Raw genomic sequence first — 19,402 nt, 5'->3', positions numbered from 1 at the left:
GGTAAATAATTAATTCATAAATAATATACATGCTGGTATATAGTAATCATTCAACTAATAATTCTATATCAAACAGGTTTTGGTTGGCTCTAAATGGAAAGAGTATGAAGATACTATTTTAACTACGACCTTATAAATTAAAGTAAAATAATTTATATGTACCTAACTAAGATCAGCTTGATGTAAAAAATGCTTTCAGCCAATTTATTAAGGATGAGTTTATTTTACCTAATATTTCTCTACGATAGATAAGCTTTTAGATAACACCCTTATAACATTGGTAAGAAAAACTAAATGCCTAATGCTATCGATTGTAGGAGTATAAGGTAAGAGTTATTAACGTTTTCATCCAAAACCAGCTTCGAATCATCATATTGTGCCAAAATCTATTGTTGTTGTGGTTATGGACGTGTGTTTTAAGTTTTTGGAATGTTTTCACGCTTATATAATCAGTCTTGGTTTGCTTTCATTCAAAGACTAAATCATGGACAAGATTATGGTCTTTGCTTTTTGCTTGTGATGAGATTCTTTTCATTATTTATCATCAGGTCAAATATGATTAGCTTCACTCTAAAAATTAAATATTGCTTTACCTTGAGCTTTAAATTTTAAATATGTGTTATTAGTTTCAAAAGTTGTTACTATTTTAAAATAAACCTTTACTTTCTTCTTGGACACTATTGCAAAATCCACTTGTCAAAGTTTGCACGCTATTTAGTTGCTTCATTATTGAAAGTAAATTATAGTTCAAAATGATGATATAAAATTGCTGATCAAGAAGTTATTTATAAAATTGAAGAGTGACAGAATTTATCCCCTTGTTAGTAATAATGTCACATTTAAATTTCCTTTAAAATATTGGCTATGAAATAGAATGGTTTTAAAAATGAAATTATTTTTGCAATGTATGCATATCACTATACTATTCTTGTATCTTGAAAACATAAATAATCCAAAGAACTTTTTAAAATGTAACAGGGAAAGATTAAAATTTGACCTTAACCATGTGATGGCGACCATACAAAGGTAGGTATTTTAAGCCAAGTATGGTATGATGAATGGCAATGAGTGTAGGCAATGAGTGGTGCGAACTTGTATCTTGTTAGTGACTAATGCCCTGTTAATTAATAGCCCATATAGACCTACAGTTTACAGTGGAATCCGAACCACATTTTTGCCCTGTAATTTACGAATTGGTCTAATTATCAGGATCGTTCTGCGGATAGTCATAGTACTCACTAGTGCGTACGTCAATCCAAACCAAGGAGTATCGTATCGCATCTACAGATCATGCCTATAAACATTGCTTGTTTTGCGGGGGAACGCGATGGAACGTAGTTCCGGTACCTCTCTATCAGAAGCATAAGTATATTGGCATAAATAGGTAAATAAATAGGCACAAATAACATTAAATTCAGTTCCGGCACCTAATTTTTTAGAAATTGAGCACTGCCTATAAATATCCACAATTTAAGAACTCCAAGTAGCTTGATTACTGGACGACGCCACGGTCCAAGTCGTATAACTATAGGAATGTATAACTATAGTTAGTGTTAGGCCTTGCAATGTTATATTTCCCATCAAGTTATTTATACTGTTCCATTTCAGATTCTGATCCAGTCAGTGTGTGAGACTATGGTGCCCAAGCTGGTTGCTGAGGACATCCCGCTGTTGTTCTCTCTGCTCAATGATGTGTTCCCACAAGTGCAGTACACAAGAGCCGAGATGATGGGTGGGTGACGGAGAATGTGATAAATATATTCAGTCCAGTTCATGATCCAATCTTTTTATAGTAAAAAATTGTATATTTTCTAACATTCCTACTATTTTAAACATCTCATCAAGATTACATCAATATTTAAATTTAAATTTGTTCCGTGTTAAGGGTCGCTATTAGTATAAAGATGAAGACATTTAGCAGATGTTATGGATCGTCTTCAATTTGATGTTTTATTTAATAATGAACCATGAAACCCAAAACTGATAATCGGTTGAGAACTTTTTAATAGACCGAAATTGGGCAAGTTACTTAAACCTTTTTCTGATCTAATTTTTCAAACCTTTACTGGATATGTTTAATCAATGTAATATAGTTAATTAAATGATTTGATTGTGATTGATATTGGATCTTCTCATAATTCAGTATTCATAGAGTAAATTTGCCATTTTTCTGTGAAGGACTGAAGGAGCAAATCCGCAAAGTTTGTCAAGAAGAGTATCTGGTTTGTGGTGAAGGAGACGAACAAGGTGGACCATGGATGGAAAAGGTACTACTTTGCTGTATAAGTTGTAGACTTGGCACATTAGCCTAGTTTTAGAAAGCGACTCTGGTAGGAATTTCATGCCTAAAGTTCAATCCAATTCTTTGGTGACTAAATGAAACAATTCCAATTATATTTTGCAACAATTTTTACAGATATAAAGAAACTGAAGATATTAAGTTTCCCAAATACCCCTTTAAAATATAGAGATAAAAGTTAGAAGTCCTCCATGATATTTTTAATCAGAATCTTTGTAGATTTTTATTGTAAACTATATAATTCAATACTTTTGGCATAGGCTCTTGAGTATAATCAACAATGTAGTTAGTAATGTTATAACAATAATGATCGCTTTAACTATTCCAAGTTCTTTTTTGATGGTACACAATTTTGTTGTAATAGTAGTTTTATTACGGAAAACGGGTTTTACAAACTTTTAAATGGCTTGAGATTTTTAAAGGTAGGTTATTATAAAGTTAGCCTTGTGATGTTTAACTTCTATTTGACTTATAAGCACTAAATCAAAACCTTGTTGTTCACGCTGCAGTGTTTCATGGGAGAAACATGGATTGCAAAGGTAAATTTAAAAACTACAATGAAATTATTACTAAACTTGAATTGCATCACCATAAGGTAAAAAAAAATCCAAGCTTAGTGCCAAATTCAATTGATTGTGTTAAGTCCAGAGTTTGATAGTATCCAACAATTTCGTGAATTGTGTGTATTTTCTGTTGTTTGTATTTAATGTAATATTATAATATATAGGCCTACACTTTTGTTGATCCAAACCCGCAAAGCTGTCTGATCATAGGTCTGAAACATGCCTATCATTTTTTTAGTATTAGGTCACAAATCAATTATAAAAAAAAAGTTTTCGGGCACCATGATAGAATTCACAGCAGTACTATCGAACATTTAACTTAACTTTTAGCAAACTCATTTCCTGTAAATTGACTGATTTGAATGGAAAAGAAATTAATTTATGTCTAAGGTCTTGTTGCAAATCTAAGAACCATCTTTCCTCCTATTTTAATCTGCCCCAAGAACTAGGCCTGAAATTCATCTTCAGTAATACCAATATTGTGGTCCTGGAACTTCCGCGATTACTATGACATTTTTCTGTGCTAGGTGCTGCAACTGTACCAGATTTCCAACTTGAACCACGGTCTGATGATGGTGGGTCCAAGTGGTTCGGGCAAGTCCACTGCATGGCGAGTGCTGCTCAAGGCTCTCGAACACTTTGAGGGTGTTGAGGGAGTTGCTCATGTGATCGATCCCAAGGCTATCAGCAAGGAAGCGCTTTATGGAGTGCTGGACCCCAACACTAGAGAGTGGACCGATGGATTGTTCACTCATATTCTAAGGTATCTTCAATCTAATATTGTTCAATTAGTTACTTAGTTTAAGATTTGTCTGATCTTAACTTTAAATTCAGTTTTAAATTCATTAGTCTATTAATAATTATATTGTTAATACTAAGTGTATTTATAATTTAGTTTTAAACTGTAGCAATTTACACAGAGTCTTAAGCGCTTTTAACTTATCCATCGCTAATTACCAAATATTTTGTAGAATACTATCATCTATTTTTTAGAATTAAGGTATAGGTTATTACTATTTTTTGTTTGATAACAAAACCGGACCAAACAATAGAATAATTAATCTTTGACTTAACCTAAAATACTTCTAATAGTGTAAAATGTCTGCATATAAATTGTAAGATTTGGTATATCAATATCAATATTCTTGTGATGTTTGCAGGAAAATCATTGACAACTTGAGAGGAGAGATCAACAAGCGGCAGTGGATCATCTTTGACGGTGACGTTGATCCAGAATGGGTCGAGAATCTCAACTCTGTCTTGGACGACAACAAACTGCTGACTCTTCCCAATGGGGAGCGACTGTCGCTGCCTCCCAACGTTAGAGTCATGTTTGAAGTAAGTACTTTTATTTTTGAAAAATCTCTGCTTGACGCATTCAAAGGTCTTACCTATGCCTGAACCTCTAATTTGAGTTCATAATGTCATGTTGTCAATAATAATTTCTTCAGTACTTGAATTTTGTTTGACACTAATGATAGTTTCAATACTTTTGAGAGTACTGTAACTTGTTTGTCTATGGTAGAACACTGTTTTGGAAAGTGCTCAACATTTTATTTATTGAAGTTTTATATAGTCATATAGTGTGAAACTAGAAAGTACCTTTCATCACAAAGTGGTGAGGGTTTTTGATATGTTGTCCATGGTTTGTCATAACAAAACTGGAGTAGTTTCTTTTTATTTTACTTTTTTTTTACTAAATAATTTTTTATGTTTGCTTCTATACTCCTATGGGCCCATGTCCGCCAACAGAGTGCATCATGTAAATAACCTGAATTGTACTGAGTTGATTACCATCCAAAACAAGTCAAATTAGTTTTAGCTCAGGCACAGATAAAATGTAACTTCCACATTCAGTAGAGTATCCCAACCCTCCTTGTACCGAAATCCTTCCTTATCACCTGCATTTCAGGTCACCCAGTTAGAAATGGACCCTTCCATGCCTTTGACCTCAGCTTTTTTCCATTCAAAATCTACAGAAATATTTAAGGTATTTGAAATCTACAATCGTAGCAGCTGTATCATTATCTTAAAATATTTAAAAAAATCATCAATAAGTACACAAACGTGAACATTTCAAATTTAAATTTAAATTAAATTGATTGTTTTTTGTTGTACCTACTAACACTAAATATGTCTTTTTCAATTAGCTTGCAAAAATGTGTCTAAGATAAATTCCTCAATATATAAATTATACTAGTATTACAAGAAGCTTATTTTTTTTTTTTCGGCTCTAATTTTTTTTAGACAGGCAATGCTAGCTGGGCCAAATCACAGAACTAGTTGCTAAGTAAACGTTCAATAAGACTTTGTCTGATAGTTTTTATTGACTTCAAATCTTGCTAAGAAATCATGTGTTTCGTCATTGCCTTAGAGATACCGGTGTATACATTCCATCTAGATGGACCAGTTGTAGCAAATTTATTTTATTAAAATGAAACATAGTTGAATGTCCTCACAGAAATAGTCATGTTCAAGCTCTAATTTCCTCCTTAGGTTTTTTGATAGTATGATAGTTGATAAAATATGCTATAGTTTACAATAAGTTGTCCCTTCAGTTTGACCTGGTTAAACAACACAACACTACAACACAAATCAGTAACTGACAACAGCACTCTCTGTTGGTGGTGGCTTAATTCAAATAGCCTTCACCTATTTTTATTCTTAACTGGCTACAACTTAACATTTAAATGGAATGTCCACAATTGAAAAAGAACAGTTCTATGGTTTGTGTTAACTAAAACTTATCAGTAGCAAAACTTTGTTAACGTGTTATTCATCTGTAGGTGCAAGACCTGAAGTACGCCACCCTGGCCACAGTGTCACGTTGTGGAATGGTCTGGTTCAGCGAGGACGTCCTCTCAACAGAGATGATCTTTGAGAACTACTTGGCTCGCTTGAGGAACATACCTCTGGAAGAGGAAGACGACGATTCACTTGGCTTTGCACCAAAGAAAACTCAAAGCGAGAGCAAAGAAGAGGAAATCTCTCCAGCCTTGCAGGTTTGTATACAATTTGCATATTACCATACCTACATCGGTCTTACTATTTTAGTTTGAATCCCAATGGTATTTTGTAATCCGGAACAATTAAGGGTTGTACCGGAAAGGGGTCCACTGTACCAACAATTTTTGTGGATATGCCAAGGATCGATTTGTAATCCATATTGAACGGATGATGGAGATGCTAAACACTAGGCAATAGCAACATGATCTTATGTCCTACTCTTAGAACTAATTTGATCTTGAGTAGATACTCGGCTGAACCCGTCCATCCTGCTCAATATCTCAAGTCTTTAGTTGCTTATGTTCTCTCTAAAGCCAAACCTCATTTGGTTCCAGAATTTTACTGTGGCCTTTCAGTATTATTTCATTGAGGTTCTTTTTTATTAATTGTTTTTTTATAATCCTCTTTGCTTATAGATTGCTTAGCCCATATAATCTTTGACAATGCTTTGATCCTTATAAAGCTCTCTTAGTTCTCTGCTGTTTCTCTTCCTTCAATATTCTTGCTCATTGATTAGCCTTAGCCTATAAATCATCTCGAGAGTTAGTTATTCAAATATGAACATTTTCTGTATTAATTAATGAGTTATAAATACACTTATTGAATGGTTGATGTGAAAACTATGTTGCAATATGTTGTAGGTTCAGCAAGATGTAGCAATGATTCTTCAGACCCACTTCTCCCCTGATGGTCTGGTAGTGAGATGTCTTGAGTATGCGATGAAGCAGGAACACATCATGGACTTCACCAGACTAAGAGCTCTAGGATCACTCTTCTCAATGATCAACCAAGGCGTCAGGTAGAAATGCCATCCACTTAACATTTTGTATCTTTTGTCTCTGGGAGTATATGCTTTTATTTTAGAAAACCTAAGTGAAACTTCTGGTCAGACAATACATTATTCCTTTGTGGTATAAGCATCAAGTGTGATATAGAGTCAAATTGAAGTTCATGATTACGTGAATGAGTACCCTTGATTAATTATTTGAATACTGCATGTAGGAGAAGGTCTATTCAATGATTAAGTGAGCAGTTTCAACTACTTTGAAAGATCACCAGTTCAGACTCGGGCAAGGATGCTGTAACAAAAATAAATCAAATACTTTATTTATTACATAACATTACAAAATTGAGTATAGCTCATTGTTAAATTAAACGTCAATATCTGAAATTAAATTACTACAACTAAATTATAAATTTATTTCATAAATGCAATCGTTGAAAAAAGATAAACTGTTAGTAAGAGACCTTCCATTTCAGTGGAGTTCTCAATAAAATCATCAAACAAATAGAGACAACATTTCATTAATTGTATTTTAAGTATTCTTAAAAATGCACTTATTTTCAAACATGCTGAAAAAATTACATCTCACTTGAATTTTTATGGTTTGTGAAAAAGTTTGTATATTTTAGATTCATAACAGTCAACCTTTTCCCCCATTGATCCCAATCAGGATACTGACCAATGAGATTACAGATACCAATGTATGTCAGAAAATAGTGATTCTACCATGGTAAAATAAACATGTAGAAGCTACTGTTTGATGAAGGAGAGTGCTTACAGGAACGTGGTGCAGTACAATCACAGCCACGCTGACTTCCCTCTGCCCCCTGAGCAGTTAGAGCAGTACATACCCAAGGTGCTTGTCTACTCCCTGCTGTGGAGCTTTGCAGGGGACGCCAAGCTGAAGGTGCGCCAAGACTTGGGAGACTTTGTGAGGTCTGTCACCACAATCTCACTGCCTCCAGCGATCAACAACATGCCCATCGTCGACTACGAGGTAATGTTCCACTACTATGTGTTGATAGTTGACAGAGCTAATCTAAATAGTGCAAGAACAGATGGAATGTGGGTTGTTGAAGAATTGATTGTGTCTGTCAGGTGTATTGTAAAATGCTTTAGACGAATTGTTCCTTATAGAAGTGACAAAACCCAAGGATGCTCCTGATGTTTTGTTGGTGAGGTAGTAGGGAAGTGTGCTAAGAAAGGATGTGTTTTGGTCATTCTGTGTGATGTTTCAGGGTAATTACTCAACTGTGAAAGCTTTTAAACTGTGAATATTCAACCATGATCAAACATTAATTGAGCTATGAATTTTGTGATTAAAATAGGGATGGTGTGATTATGAATATTGATTTCTCAAGACTTGTTGATTCTCAATACTTTGTAACCAAGTCCCTGAACCTTATTGACATGATAAAAAACAAAAAAAATAATACATGTGAAAACTCTTGGAAAAAATGTAGTAACTATAACTAACTGAGTTGTATGGATCAGTTGAAAAATTGAACTTATGTTTGACAGGTAAACATCCAAGGAGAATGGTGTCTGTGGTCAGCCAAGGTACCTCAGATTGAGGTTGAGACACACAAGGTGGCAGCTCCAGACATTGTAGTTCCTACACTAGACACTGTGAGACATGAGGCGTTGCTGTACACATGGCTGGCTGAGCACAAACCTCTGGGTGAGTACTAGACACATGACCAACAACACAATCCTTCATTTTATAAGCAGTAACAGACTTCAATAATTTATTATTTTAAATCCCACTTTTGTGCTCATCTAGAGCATTAATATTGTTTTGTTTCTGCCATTTCTGGAGTTATATCCAAATAATAAGCCGTGGCTTGTCTGTAGAAAATTCGTTGTTGCCTGTTGGGTACTACAAAAGTATTTTTTTATGAAAGGACAAGTGGCTGATCAGTAAGGAGTGGAGCTCAGCAAGCTTACCTGAGGTTAAATGTTTCAAAAAAACCTTGATATATGGCCCTAATTCAGGTCGTTGGAATGTATACCGAAAGTTCATCAACTCTCATTTGCTGGATAGTGGGGTTAGGTTAGATTATGTTAGGTCACGTGGGGTTTGGTTGGGTTGGGACACTAATGTGATGTGATGTTGCAGTACTGTGTGGACCGCCAGGCTCAGGTAAGACCATGACACTGTTCTCTGCGCTGAGAGCTCTCCCTGACATGGAGGTGGTCGGTCTCAACTTCTCCTCTGCCACAACCCCTGAGCTGCTGCTCAAGACTTTCGACCACTACTGCGAGTACAAAAAAACTCCCAACGGCGTTGTACTGTCACCTGTCCAGGTGGGTACACAGTTGTAGTGGACATCTCACCTATAGTTACCAGCTGTAGCTTTGTAACGTAGAGCCTAGATGAGTCACTCACAGATTGTGCTGCTGTCGAAACTCGATTTCTTCCTTTAGTGTATTATATTCTGCTATGGTGTTTGATGTCATAGAAAGATGCTGTAGTTTACAATAAGTCGTCCTTAAAATCTGCCTTGAATAAAAAGATAGCATATTGGATAGAAATTAGTCATTGACATAAACTTCTCTATAAATTACACTAATTTATTCAACATTTATAATGAGTTTTAATTACTGAAGCTTTCCTATGAAGACAAGCTGTAGGGTTTGACAAAGAGTTTTGAAAGTTTTGCTTGTTCACAGCTGGGCAAGTGGTTGGTGCTGTTCTGTGATGAGATCAACCTACCAGACATGGACCAGTACGGTACACAGAGGGTGATATCCTTCTTGAGACAACTGGTGGAGCATAGGGGCTTCTACAGGGCCAGTGATCAGGCGTGGGTCTCTTTGGAGCGGATACAGGTAGATCAACCACTACTTTGACTGTAGGAGTGAGGGAAGGGGGAAGGCAGAATGAGACATCTGCGCAATTTAACCCAACCTTACCTAACATAACCCAACCTAATCCAAACTAACATAACCCAACCTAACCCAAACCAATCCTATCTTACCTAACCCCACTTAAATGAACCTGAATTTACCTTACTTTTTCCAACCTGAAATAAACTAACCTAAGCATATCTTAACCCAACGTAACGTAACCATGTAATTGTAATTCTTATCTCAAATACAACAGAAATAATGTAGGCCAATGCATTTCTCTAAAAATACACTATTTTACCAGATGGTGCGCAGCAATAATTTCTAGCCACACTTTTGTTTTAACGAGATCAGTTGAATTATCAATTTTGGTCTTTTCTATAGTAGTTATCAATGTTAACTTGTTTTGTTAGTTGTGAATACTGTACCTCTTATTTCGTGGGTTGTGTTTACAGTTCGTAGGAGCTTGTAATCCGCCGACTGACCCTGGCCGGAAACCATTGAGTCATCGCTTCCTGAGACATGTTCCAGTCATCTACGTAGACTATCCCGGCGAGACCTCCCTCAAACAGGTAACAGTGGACGGCAGACACTGTGTAGCCGGACTGCTTTTGCCTCCTATTCCTACACACTATCTAATGTTCTGTATGAAAATGAATAGAATGTTATCATTCAAGACAGTTTTTGATGGTTTGCTTTTATAAGTATTTATTTAATGCTTTTGTGTGAAGAACGACCTAGCTTTAGCTTGTAAGTTTTGTTTTATTTGTTTTGAATTGTATGTACAGAAACTTATATTTTGTTTTTTACAGATTTTTAGTTAAGGTTAGTTGTTAAATCTAAAGATAATTTTATTTTATTTTTACTATATATTTGGAGAAAATGTTTTTAGTTGTTATTTTGTAATTTAAATAGTTAACGTTATTTTGTTTTGTTGAGATTTCGTTAAAATTGTATTTGTATTAAGTTTAAGAAGCACCTAGTTTTGCATGTATTTAATAAAATATAATTTTGTAAGATTTTTATTTCATTTTATATTTCCACCAATCATTGGATTTTTCTATAAAATGACTTGTTTTTTGTTAGTAACATACTTTATATCAAAAGATTGATATTGGATGATAATTAGTGTTTCTCTTTATGTTAACAAACAGTAACGTTTTATTGTACAGTAAAGTTGTAACAGGATTTTAAGATCTGTTTGGGTTTTCATTTATTTTCATTCAATTGTCTCTGCTATATCTACTTTTACTGATAGCTTTGTAAATATATGAAGTAACTTATGATTTCCAAATCAGTTATACAGTTAGAGATACATTAACCTATAAATTACTAGTTTTCATGTAGGGGTATTCAATGTACACTTTTTCTTCTTGCTAATGAATGTTTTTAAAAGTTTCATCAGGATAGTTTGACCCAGAACACGTCAACGTCAAGGTATCAATGGTTGACACTGACTAAAAATGTATAAAACAACCTTTCTGAGTTATAGAAGATGCCATAAGTCAACAATTACTGTATTCAAACAATAATAAAGCCAGAAGTAACTAAGAATGTTTATTTGGTTATTCTAAGAATGGTGTGCAAGCTTTTTAGATTGGTGATGATGTGTTTTATGGTGTCTTATTTAATAATATTTGTACCTATCAATAACATTTAGTAGTTTAAAACACAACTAGTAGTAGTAAGATTCGGGTCTTTCTAGAGTTAAAACTCTTGATTTTCCTTTCCCCATTTTATTGATATTCACTTATTCTATAGGCCTACACATGACACAACAAACCTAGTGTTTTACCTTTTTGTTATCTCATTAATCTCTGGTTTTTTGTATGATTATTGCCAATCTCTGCTCTTTCTAATTCTCCAACCGCTATCTTCTTGACACACTTTTTCAAAATGTTTGTAGTTTGTACTTGCTTATAATCTGGGACATTTAGTGAGGGTTCATAATTAAATGATTATTCGTTATATCAAGTTTACAAAATTTGATTATTCTTTCATTTAGCTTAATACACCACAAGTATGTTAACTTTATGTGCAAATGTTTTTTTATTGTAAATCAATTTCATATTTCAATGTTTTAAATGTTTAACCCCTTTTAACAAACTATTTCTAACATTATTTTCTTTGAGTCATTTATCTTGCCACTCTTTCTCTGTTAATTATTCTTACTCACTCTCAGTAACTTAATTCACTCTTAATATGTTAAAGTCATGGTTAAAATGTGGCATAGGTTCTAGGTGAAGGTCTTGTTTTAGCTTCAAGAACTTGGGGTGCTCTGGAGTCTTAATTCTTTCCCTGATACTTTCTTACTTAATTTAATACTTTAATCTGAAATGGCGACCATCACTGACAGTTGTATCTGAAGTGCAATCGGCCGGCAAACAGACAAGCAAGAAACGTTAACTTAACCAGAAGATCTGTCAATACGCTTAAGTAACGTCAGAAGACTGCCAACGCCCGAAATGGAAGAAACGAAATGGATCTATTACGCAAGAAGGACTGTGACAAAAATAGTGACAAAATATTTTGTCCCCTTAACAGCAAAGACCACCTTAGTAGCAGACGCTTTCAACTTCAGACCCTGTTGTGAAAAATTGGATCCCTGATTCACCATCTTTCCACCTAACTTAGCATTACTCATCCATTCTATTGACTAGCAGCTTTACGTTCGGCTCTATTCTTTGATGATAAGTAATACTTACTTACTACTTGTAATACTTGTCGTCTTCGTCGTTGACCAATGAAAATTGGATAGACTGCGTCAGAAGTGTGTTGAGGCTTTTTATTGCTCAAATAGAGACCCATCTTGTAACTCTTGAAGAGAGTAGAGCGGCCTTTTCACTAAGCAATCCTTCAGTCGTTTCTTAAAAGCCTTCGGGTTCAGGTTCTTCACCTCATCCGGTAGAGCATTAAAAATCTTCAGGGCTGACTGAGGATACGCTCGCTGTGTCATACCAAGACGACATCGGGGTATGTCCAAATCACCAGCTCTGCGGGTACCGTGGTCATGGTGACTCCCTCTTTTTCTAAAGTCTTCGAGGTTTACTCTTAGCATAGTTAAGATGCTGTAGATGTACTGACTGAAGACGGTGAGGATCTTCAAGTCAATAAATAACGGCCTACAGTGGTCCAAATGGCCAGAATTGGACACAATCCTAACTGCCCTCTTCTGAAGAAGTAATAGGTCCTGAGTATCTGTAGAATGTCCCCAGACCACAATCCCATACACAAGGTGGCTGTGAAAGAGCGCGTGGTAGACAGTTACCAAATGTGACTTAGTCAACACAGATTTGAGCTCTCTGAGAAGATGGCACACTCTAGACAGCTTGACACATACCTGAGATATATGGTGATTCCAGGTTAACTTCGGGTCAATCCAAAAACCCAATAGCTTAACAGCACTTTCCTCCCTTGCGTCCGTCTTCAGAGTACACAAAATCGACTTGGTTTTCTCGTCATTAAGCTTTAGTTTGTTCATATTGAACCACACTTTGGCCTGTTCAAGGAGATCTTGGGCTTCAGTCCGTAACCGTGGAATATCGCCCCCTCTGGATATGAGCGTGGTGTCATCTGCAAAGAGCAATGTAGAGCCATTAAGCCAAAGGTCATTTATCATGATCGAGAATAGCAGCGGTCCAAGCACCGAACCCTGCGGTACCCCGTGGGTTAAACTTTTAATACTGGACGAGGCCCCATTTACCGAAACCAGCTGTTTTCTATTGGCAAGATAGCTAGAAACTGTCTTTAGAGCTGTACCACCAACTCCATATTTTGTCATTTTAGAAATAAGCACATCATGTGACACCACATCAAACGCCTTGCTTAAGTCACATAGACTTAGCAAGACTGAAGACTTATGTTCAAAGGCTTGTTATTGAAGTAAAAGTCCATTTTCCTGTGTAGCAATCCTAATCGCTCATCATCTTTAATTTATATTTATTCTTTTAAATCTTTTCATTTCATTCATTAAGTTTTATATTTTAACACATTCATACGGTAGCCTATTTGCCTAATGTAGTCTTCAATGTTTGTTCTTGCCTCTAATTGTATATTTCTTTGACATTTGATACCTTTATAAAATACAGATACGGCTACCGTTAAATTTGACTACTCTCTTGGTTAAAAAAAACAACTTTTAAATGTGTAAAACTGAAATTTTGAACTATTTGATTATATTTGTAGGATCTTTATACTCTCAAATTTGTGTTGGACTGTAAGGTACAAAGAAATATTTATTTATCAATTATTATTAAAATAGAAATCCTCCAATTCACTTTGTCCAAGTCCGTAACGCTAAGAGTTTTCACACTAATGTCAACTCTGTGTGCAGATCTATGGAACGTTCAGCCGTGCCCTGTTGCGTATGATCCCCTCGCTGCGAGGGTTCGCCACGGCACTGACCAACGCTATGGTAGAGTTCTACCTAGTCTCGCAGGAGAGGTTCACACAAGACATGCAGCCTCACTACGTCTACTCTCCCAGAGAGATGACTCGCTGGGTGCGAGGAATCTGCGAGGCCATCAGGTACAGTACTTTCAATAATCTAGCATCGGTCTAGTGGGGAAATTTTGCTAAATGTTGTAGGCCATATGAGGTAACGAAGCCGTGGACGGACTGGCAAAATGTAGCCTCAGTTTGGTCCACAACCTCTCTGTGGTATCTCATCTAAGTGTGCGTTCACCTCTGTGTCATGGGTCGTTGAAACGCCTCTTCTCAGAATCGGCTTACTCTTCATACGCCTTCAAAGCGGGTTGCCTCAGAAATTTTTAGGCTGGATAGGCGAAGAGTTAGACTAACAGTAGAACTGACTATTGGACATGGTCGGTTCAGAAAACATTTGCAACATATGGGCTTGAATGATGACGAACCAGTATGTACTTGAATTCTTCTCAAGTAACTTAAACTCTGTATTAAAAAAAAAATAAATCAAAGAGAGAGAAAGGTTTTGGAACACTTTTCCAGGGTATCCTTTTTTAATCAGGCTCTGCTAATATTTTACAAAACTTTAAATCCTACATGAACTATCTTTGTCATGTATCAACCACACAAGTACACATGTTACTCATTACATCATGTTGCTAGGCCACTGGAGAGTCTGACCGTGGAAGGCCTGGTGCGGCTGTGGGCTCACGAGGCTCTCAGACTGTTCCAAGATCGTCTGGTGGAGGACTCAGAACGTCGGTGGACAAATGAGAACATTGACCTGGTGGCTCTGAAGCATTTCCCCTCTGTGGACCGAGAGGCTGCGCTGGCCCGGCCGATACTGTACAGCAACTGGTTGAGCAAGGACTACGTACCAGTCGACCGTAACCAACTGAGAGACTACGTCAAGGCCAGGCTCAAGGTATAGTGACTTCCATTTTTTTAGACATCAAATAAACCAAAAACGGCACAAATTTGGATTGTTTCAAAATTAGTAAATCGCCAAACGTTCTTTTTATAATCCTATCTTTGTAAAAAAATCCAAAGTTTCATCCCATAATATTGGTTTTGATTTAATTAGGTCAATTAATACTTATTAAACATAGGTAATAAATTAAGATTAATATTAGAGACACAGAAAATGGTGAACTGATACACACAACTGCTGATTCAGCTCTAATTTGCTACCTATGTTTCAGGTGTTTTACGATGAGGAACTGGATGTGCCTCTAGTGTTGTTTGACGAGGTGTTGGATCATGTGTTGAGGATCGACCGTATCTTCCGCCAGCCTCAGGGTCACCTGTTGCTCATTGGAGTGTCAGGCGCCGGCAAGACAACACTTTCTCGCTTTGTAGCTTTCATGAACGGCTTGTCCGTCTTCCAGATTAGGGTAAGTGAAAAATCACCAACCTCTATGGAGTATCAGACCTGAAAATTGGGGATAATTTTTATGATGGAACATCACTCACACACATGACTGGTAGTAATTAATTAAAAGAAAAAGATTTACACAGTAAGTAATTACTTGTTTTTGGTGAACTTTGCTTGACAAATTTTTTTGAACAACTTGTAATCAGCAGTATACATATTATTTTAATCCACAGATAGTAAATACCAACAACATTAGTATATTTTTACTTAAAATGCATATTGCATGTACAACTCAATATATTCTCGACTCATGTTTGTAGGTTCACAACAAATACACAGGAGAGGACTTTGACGAAGACCTCCGATCAGTTCTGAGAAGATCCGGGTGTAAAAATGAGAAAATCGCTTTTATCCTGGACGAGTCTAATGTGCTTGAGTCTGGATTCCTGGAGAGGATGAATACGTTGTTGGCCAATGGAGAAGTTCCGGGGCTCTTTGAGGGTAAGTTATTGTTAGTACTGTGATAATTGAAAATGTCTGTTGCTAAAGACAAATGTTGATCCAAAATATAAGTCAATGTTTGTATCATAGCTGGCATACTCTCCCTGTGGCCAATGAAAAGCTAGTTAAATTCTGGTCTTTTGCTATTACTATAACCTCCCCAAGCTTTCTTAATCTCAAATTTTACGTAGCCTACCTCAGTTTTTTCAACACGTTCTTGGTTTTCTTTTCCACACCTTACTGATCATAGCCATAGTGCTTTTACTTCTTTACCAACTAACTTTGTCTTTTACATTTGATTATTCTTATAATGTCTGGTTCTTTGTATAATTCTTGCACTTCTGTTCATTATTTTCATGCGACATTGTATCATTGCTCTTTGTATCCAACAATGTTTATTGTGGCGTAGCCTCAATATCACTATGTTTTATACAATAGAAAGGTTAAATTACCTAGTGTATTGCCAAGTGATCTAAATTCGTAGTCAAACTAAACTACCCTGGATTCAAAACTTGAGGCTTCATTTCCAAGTGCTCAAAGGCGTTAATTAAGTATCATGCATTCAATCCTTTTCAACATAGACAGCGTGGAGTTTAATCATTGGATTACATGTCCTTAAAAGGTTATCAGCTTATTCCTATGTCCGCAGGTGACGAGTACACCACCCTGATGACCCAATGCAAGGAAGGTGCTCAACGCGAGGGACTCATGTTGGACAGCAACGAGGAGCTGTACAAGTGGTTCACTGGCCAGGTGATGAAGAACTTGCACGTCGTGTTCACTATGAACCCGTCCTCGGAGGGACTCAAGGACCGAGCGGCCACCAGTCCTGCGCTGTTCAACCGTTGCGTGCTCAACTGGTTCGGGGACTGGAGCGACAGCGCACTCTACCAGGTGTGTAATAGGGTTCAGCAAAATCATTTTAAATAATTGAGTACTGATTTTGGTTGGTGGGATGTAGGCGACTGGGATGTAACTGTGAAATTTATATTGAAGATGTTTGAACTGTAGCTGTCAGAGACATTGCTGTATATGTCAATCTAAGATTTTGATTAGTGAAGCCCGGTTGATTCACCTAGAATGATCAATTTATCTATGATTTACAAATTCTGTAATTCTAATTTGTAGTCTAATTATTTTAAGACTCAGGATTTTTTTAGAGGAAAGCAGGCTTACCTGAACAGGAAAGAGTCCATACTGCCAGTTTGGACTCTTTCCCATTCAGGTAAGCCTGCTATCCTCTCAAAAAATCCTAAAAAATCTAGGCCCTTGTGCTCTATGCTACACCCTTATTTTAAGACTCAGATATTATATCTGCAAGATGAAATAACTTGGTTATTGGGGAAGGCAGACCACAGATTATTAAAACCACAATTAATCCAAAATGGTATTGAAATATATGACAATCTCATAAACATTTCTGTAGTACTGCATAAATAGATATTATTGTGATCAACTGCATTTATACATAAACAAAATACAATATTGTGTAATCATTTATATTGCACAATCTGATATAGGCTACTAAAAAAAGGGCTAAAGAACAACTAAAAGAAAATATTTATTTTAAACTGCATATCCAATCATGGAGATTTGAAACAACAGTTATAATCCATTCAATCTGTTTTAAATGAGCTATGTTATGAAATTTTGTTTCCCCACAGGTTGGTATGGAGTTCACCAACAAGTTAGACCTGGATGGAGCACCTAATTGGAAATCTCCGGACTTCTTCCCCTCAGCATTCCCAGGTCTGCCTACAGCCCCTACACACAGAGACGCTGTCATCAATGCTTGTGTCTACGTGCACCAAACACTGCACAAGGCCAACGCGAGGCTGGCCAAGAGAGGCAGTCGCACCATGGCGATCACGCCGAGGTAACAGAATAAACTTGTCGTAACAATTATCTAGGCTTGGCTCATTGGCTGTAATACAGGGAGATCTTAGTTAGTAACAAGTAGGGGTGTGCGAAGCAGCAAAAAATTTTCGATTCGAAGCAACGATTCGATTAAAAAGATTTTCGATTCGATTCGATGCAACTCGATTCGAAGCAATACGGTATTTTTCTATTCATAATTGTCAATTGAGTGGATTAACAATAATTAAAATGTATCACATTTGTGTAATACAAATTTTTGTTGATGTGGTATTAGGCCTATTTCATACTTAACATATGAATTTTAGGTGAAAAAATATTTATTTTCAATCATATGTATTAGAATAACTGCTGGAAATACCAGTGAGCTGCTTTACTTGCCTATTTCATAATTTTTACTTGAATTGGCTCAACTGCAAGAAAGAAGAAAATATTTTTTTTATCAAGACATTCATTCTCATTTTAATAACTGTTTAAATAACTAAATAGGTGCCGGTAGCTAAATTACAACAAATTTGAATGGAACTTAATATAAAAAGACCATTAAGAAATAAATTTACATATCACAAGTTTAGGGCCTGTGGACCAGCTTCAGGACTGCAAGCAAGAAGAAAATAAAAATAATACGTTTCCACCATGCAATATGTATCATTCATTCCCTGCCTCCTAACCTCCTTAGTATAATAACCTCACACTTACATTATTTGTTACATCATCATAAATAAAGAATTATTATTGGCATCAGTAGGCCTACAGCTTTACCTAGGCATTATTTTTATAGGGCCTAAAATAGTAATAGGCTAGAAGCAACATGTCAAGTGGAGAACTCATTGAAGAAAAGATATTGTGTAAACTAATTTCCTATAAAACTCAAAAACAGTAAATAACATACAAACATTGTTTATGGTATAATTAATAAGGACTAAAAAATGCATATCATGTCATACAGTAGTATAGACCTACTGCAAGAGATTAAAATCCTAAAACAACTGATTTTGATAGCTAATGAATGAAAAGAATTAAAAATCCATAAAATAAAGCCAAACAATATCACAACTAATTAGGTACCCGAAAAGTAACTCTTAAATAATATATAGAAGATTAAAATAATATTAAATCAAGAGACAAGAAAGTTAAATGCTATCTTCTAGCCTAGTGCCCTTGGCAACACAGGTCAATGTTTTTAAACTACCCTCAATGTTTTTGGAACAGCAGGGCCTTTTTCTCTTAAGGAAGGGTAGTAGTATGTCAACAAAAACAATAAATCAGTCTCACCAGCCAGGCCCGGCAACGATGTGTGAATTCAAGGTCATAGACCCTCCCCCTCCCCTCTTACACCACCCGGTTGCTACCCAGTTGCTTCAATTGCTGACAAAATGCAAGTGATGAAACAAGGGAGTAGAGACAAAGAAATATATTTCTTTATTCAAAAACACAAAACTGTTAGAGATTATTTTCAAAGAAATTAATTCAATGTAATTTGTGAGTTGTAAATATTGTATTGGATCTTAGAAATATATTTTTTTAACCCCATCTAACCAAGATACAGATCTGTTCACTATATCAGATATTTCTTTTGTTTATAATTTATTATGTAAAATAATAAAATATATTTTTAATTAGGTATTGAATAAACAATAAATAATTATACAAGTATGTCTGGATAAATAGTCTTTCTATTCTTTTGACTTTGTTTTCTTTGCACTGTTAGTGTTGCGTCACGGCTT

At 35.8% G+C, this 19,402-nt stretch overlaps 1 protein-coding gene across 3 annotated transcripts in view; it reads left to right on the top strand.

Moving 5' to 3' along the window:
• LOC128996500 (dynein heavy chain, cytoplasmic-like) overlaps positions 1–19,402 on the top strand; it is a 110,787-nt gene that overhangs the window by 56,434 nt on the left and 34,951 nt on the right. For 2 of the 3 annotated variants that reach the window (XM_054421875.1, XM_054421874.1), the window contains 18 exons: positions 1,609–1,732; positions 2,179–2,267; positions 2,809–2,838; positions 3,390–3,625; positions 4,023–4,200; positions 5,649–5,864; positions 6,510–6,667; positions 7,433–7,649; positions 8,174–8,333; positions 8,772–8,959; positions 9,326–9,484; positions 9,958–10,074; positions 13,836–14,029; positions 14,588–14,849; positions 15,127–15,318; positions 15,620–15,800; positions 16,450–16,694; positions 17,465–17,676. In XM_054421875.1, coding sequence (XP_054277850.1) covers positions 1,609–1,732; positions 2,179–2,267; positions 2,809–2,838; positions 3,390–3,625; positions 4,023–4,200; positions 5,649–5,864; positions 6,510–6,667; positions 7,433–7,649; positions 8,174–8,333; positions 8,772–8,959; positions 9,326–9,484; positions 9,958–10,074; positions 13,836–14,029; positions 14,588–14,849; positions 15,127–15,318; positions 15,620–15,800; positions 16,450–16,694; positions 17,465–17,676 — 3,158 coding nt within the window. The remainder of the gene's footprint in view (positions 1–1,608; positions 1,733–2,178; positions 2,268–2,808; positions 2,839–3,389; positions 3,626–4,022; positions 4,201–5,648; positions 5,865–6,509; positions 6,668–7,432; positions 7,650–8,173; positions 8,334–8,771; positions 8,960–9,325; positions 9,485–9,957; positions 10,075–13,835; positions 14,030–14,587; positions 14,850–15,126; positions 15,319–15,619; positions 15,801–16,449; positions 16,695–17,464; positions 17,677–19,402) is intronic. The other variant, XM_054421876.1, reaches the window with a different exon arrangement.

This window comes from Macrosteles quadrilineatus, unplaced genomic scaffold (genome assembly GCF_028750875.1).
Source record: "Macrosteles quadrilineatus isolate MER2022 unplaced genomic scaffold, UCM_ALF_1.0 Scaffold_6__1_contigs__length_79288215, whole genome shotgun sequence".
Classification (NCBI taxonomy): Eukaryota; Metazoa; Arthropoda; class Insecta; order Hemiptera; family Cicadellidae; genus Macrosteles; species Macrosteles quadrilineatus.
This window is presented reverse-complemented; position numbering and strand designations above follow the sequence as displayed.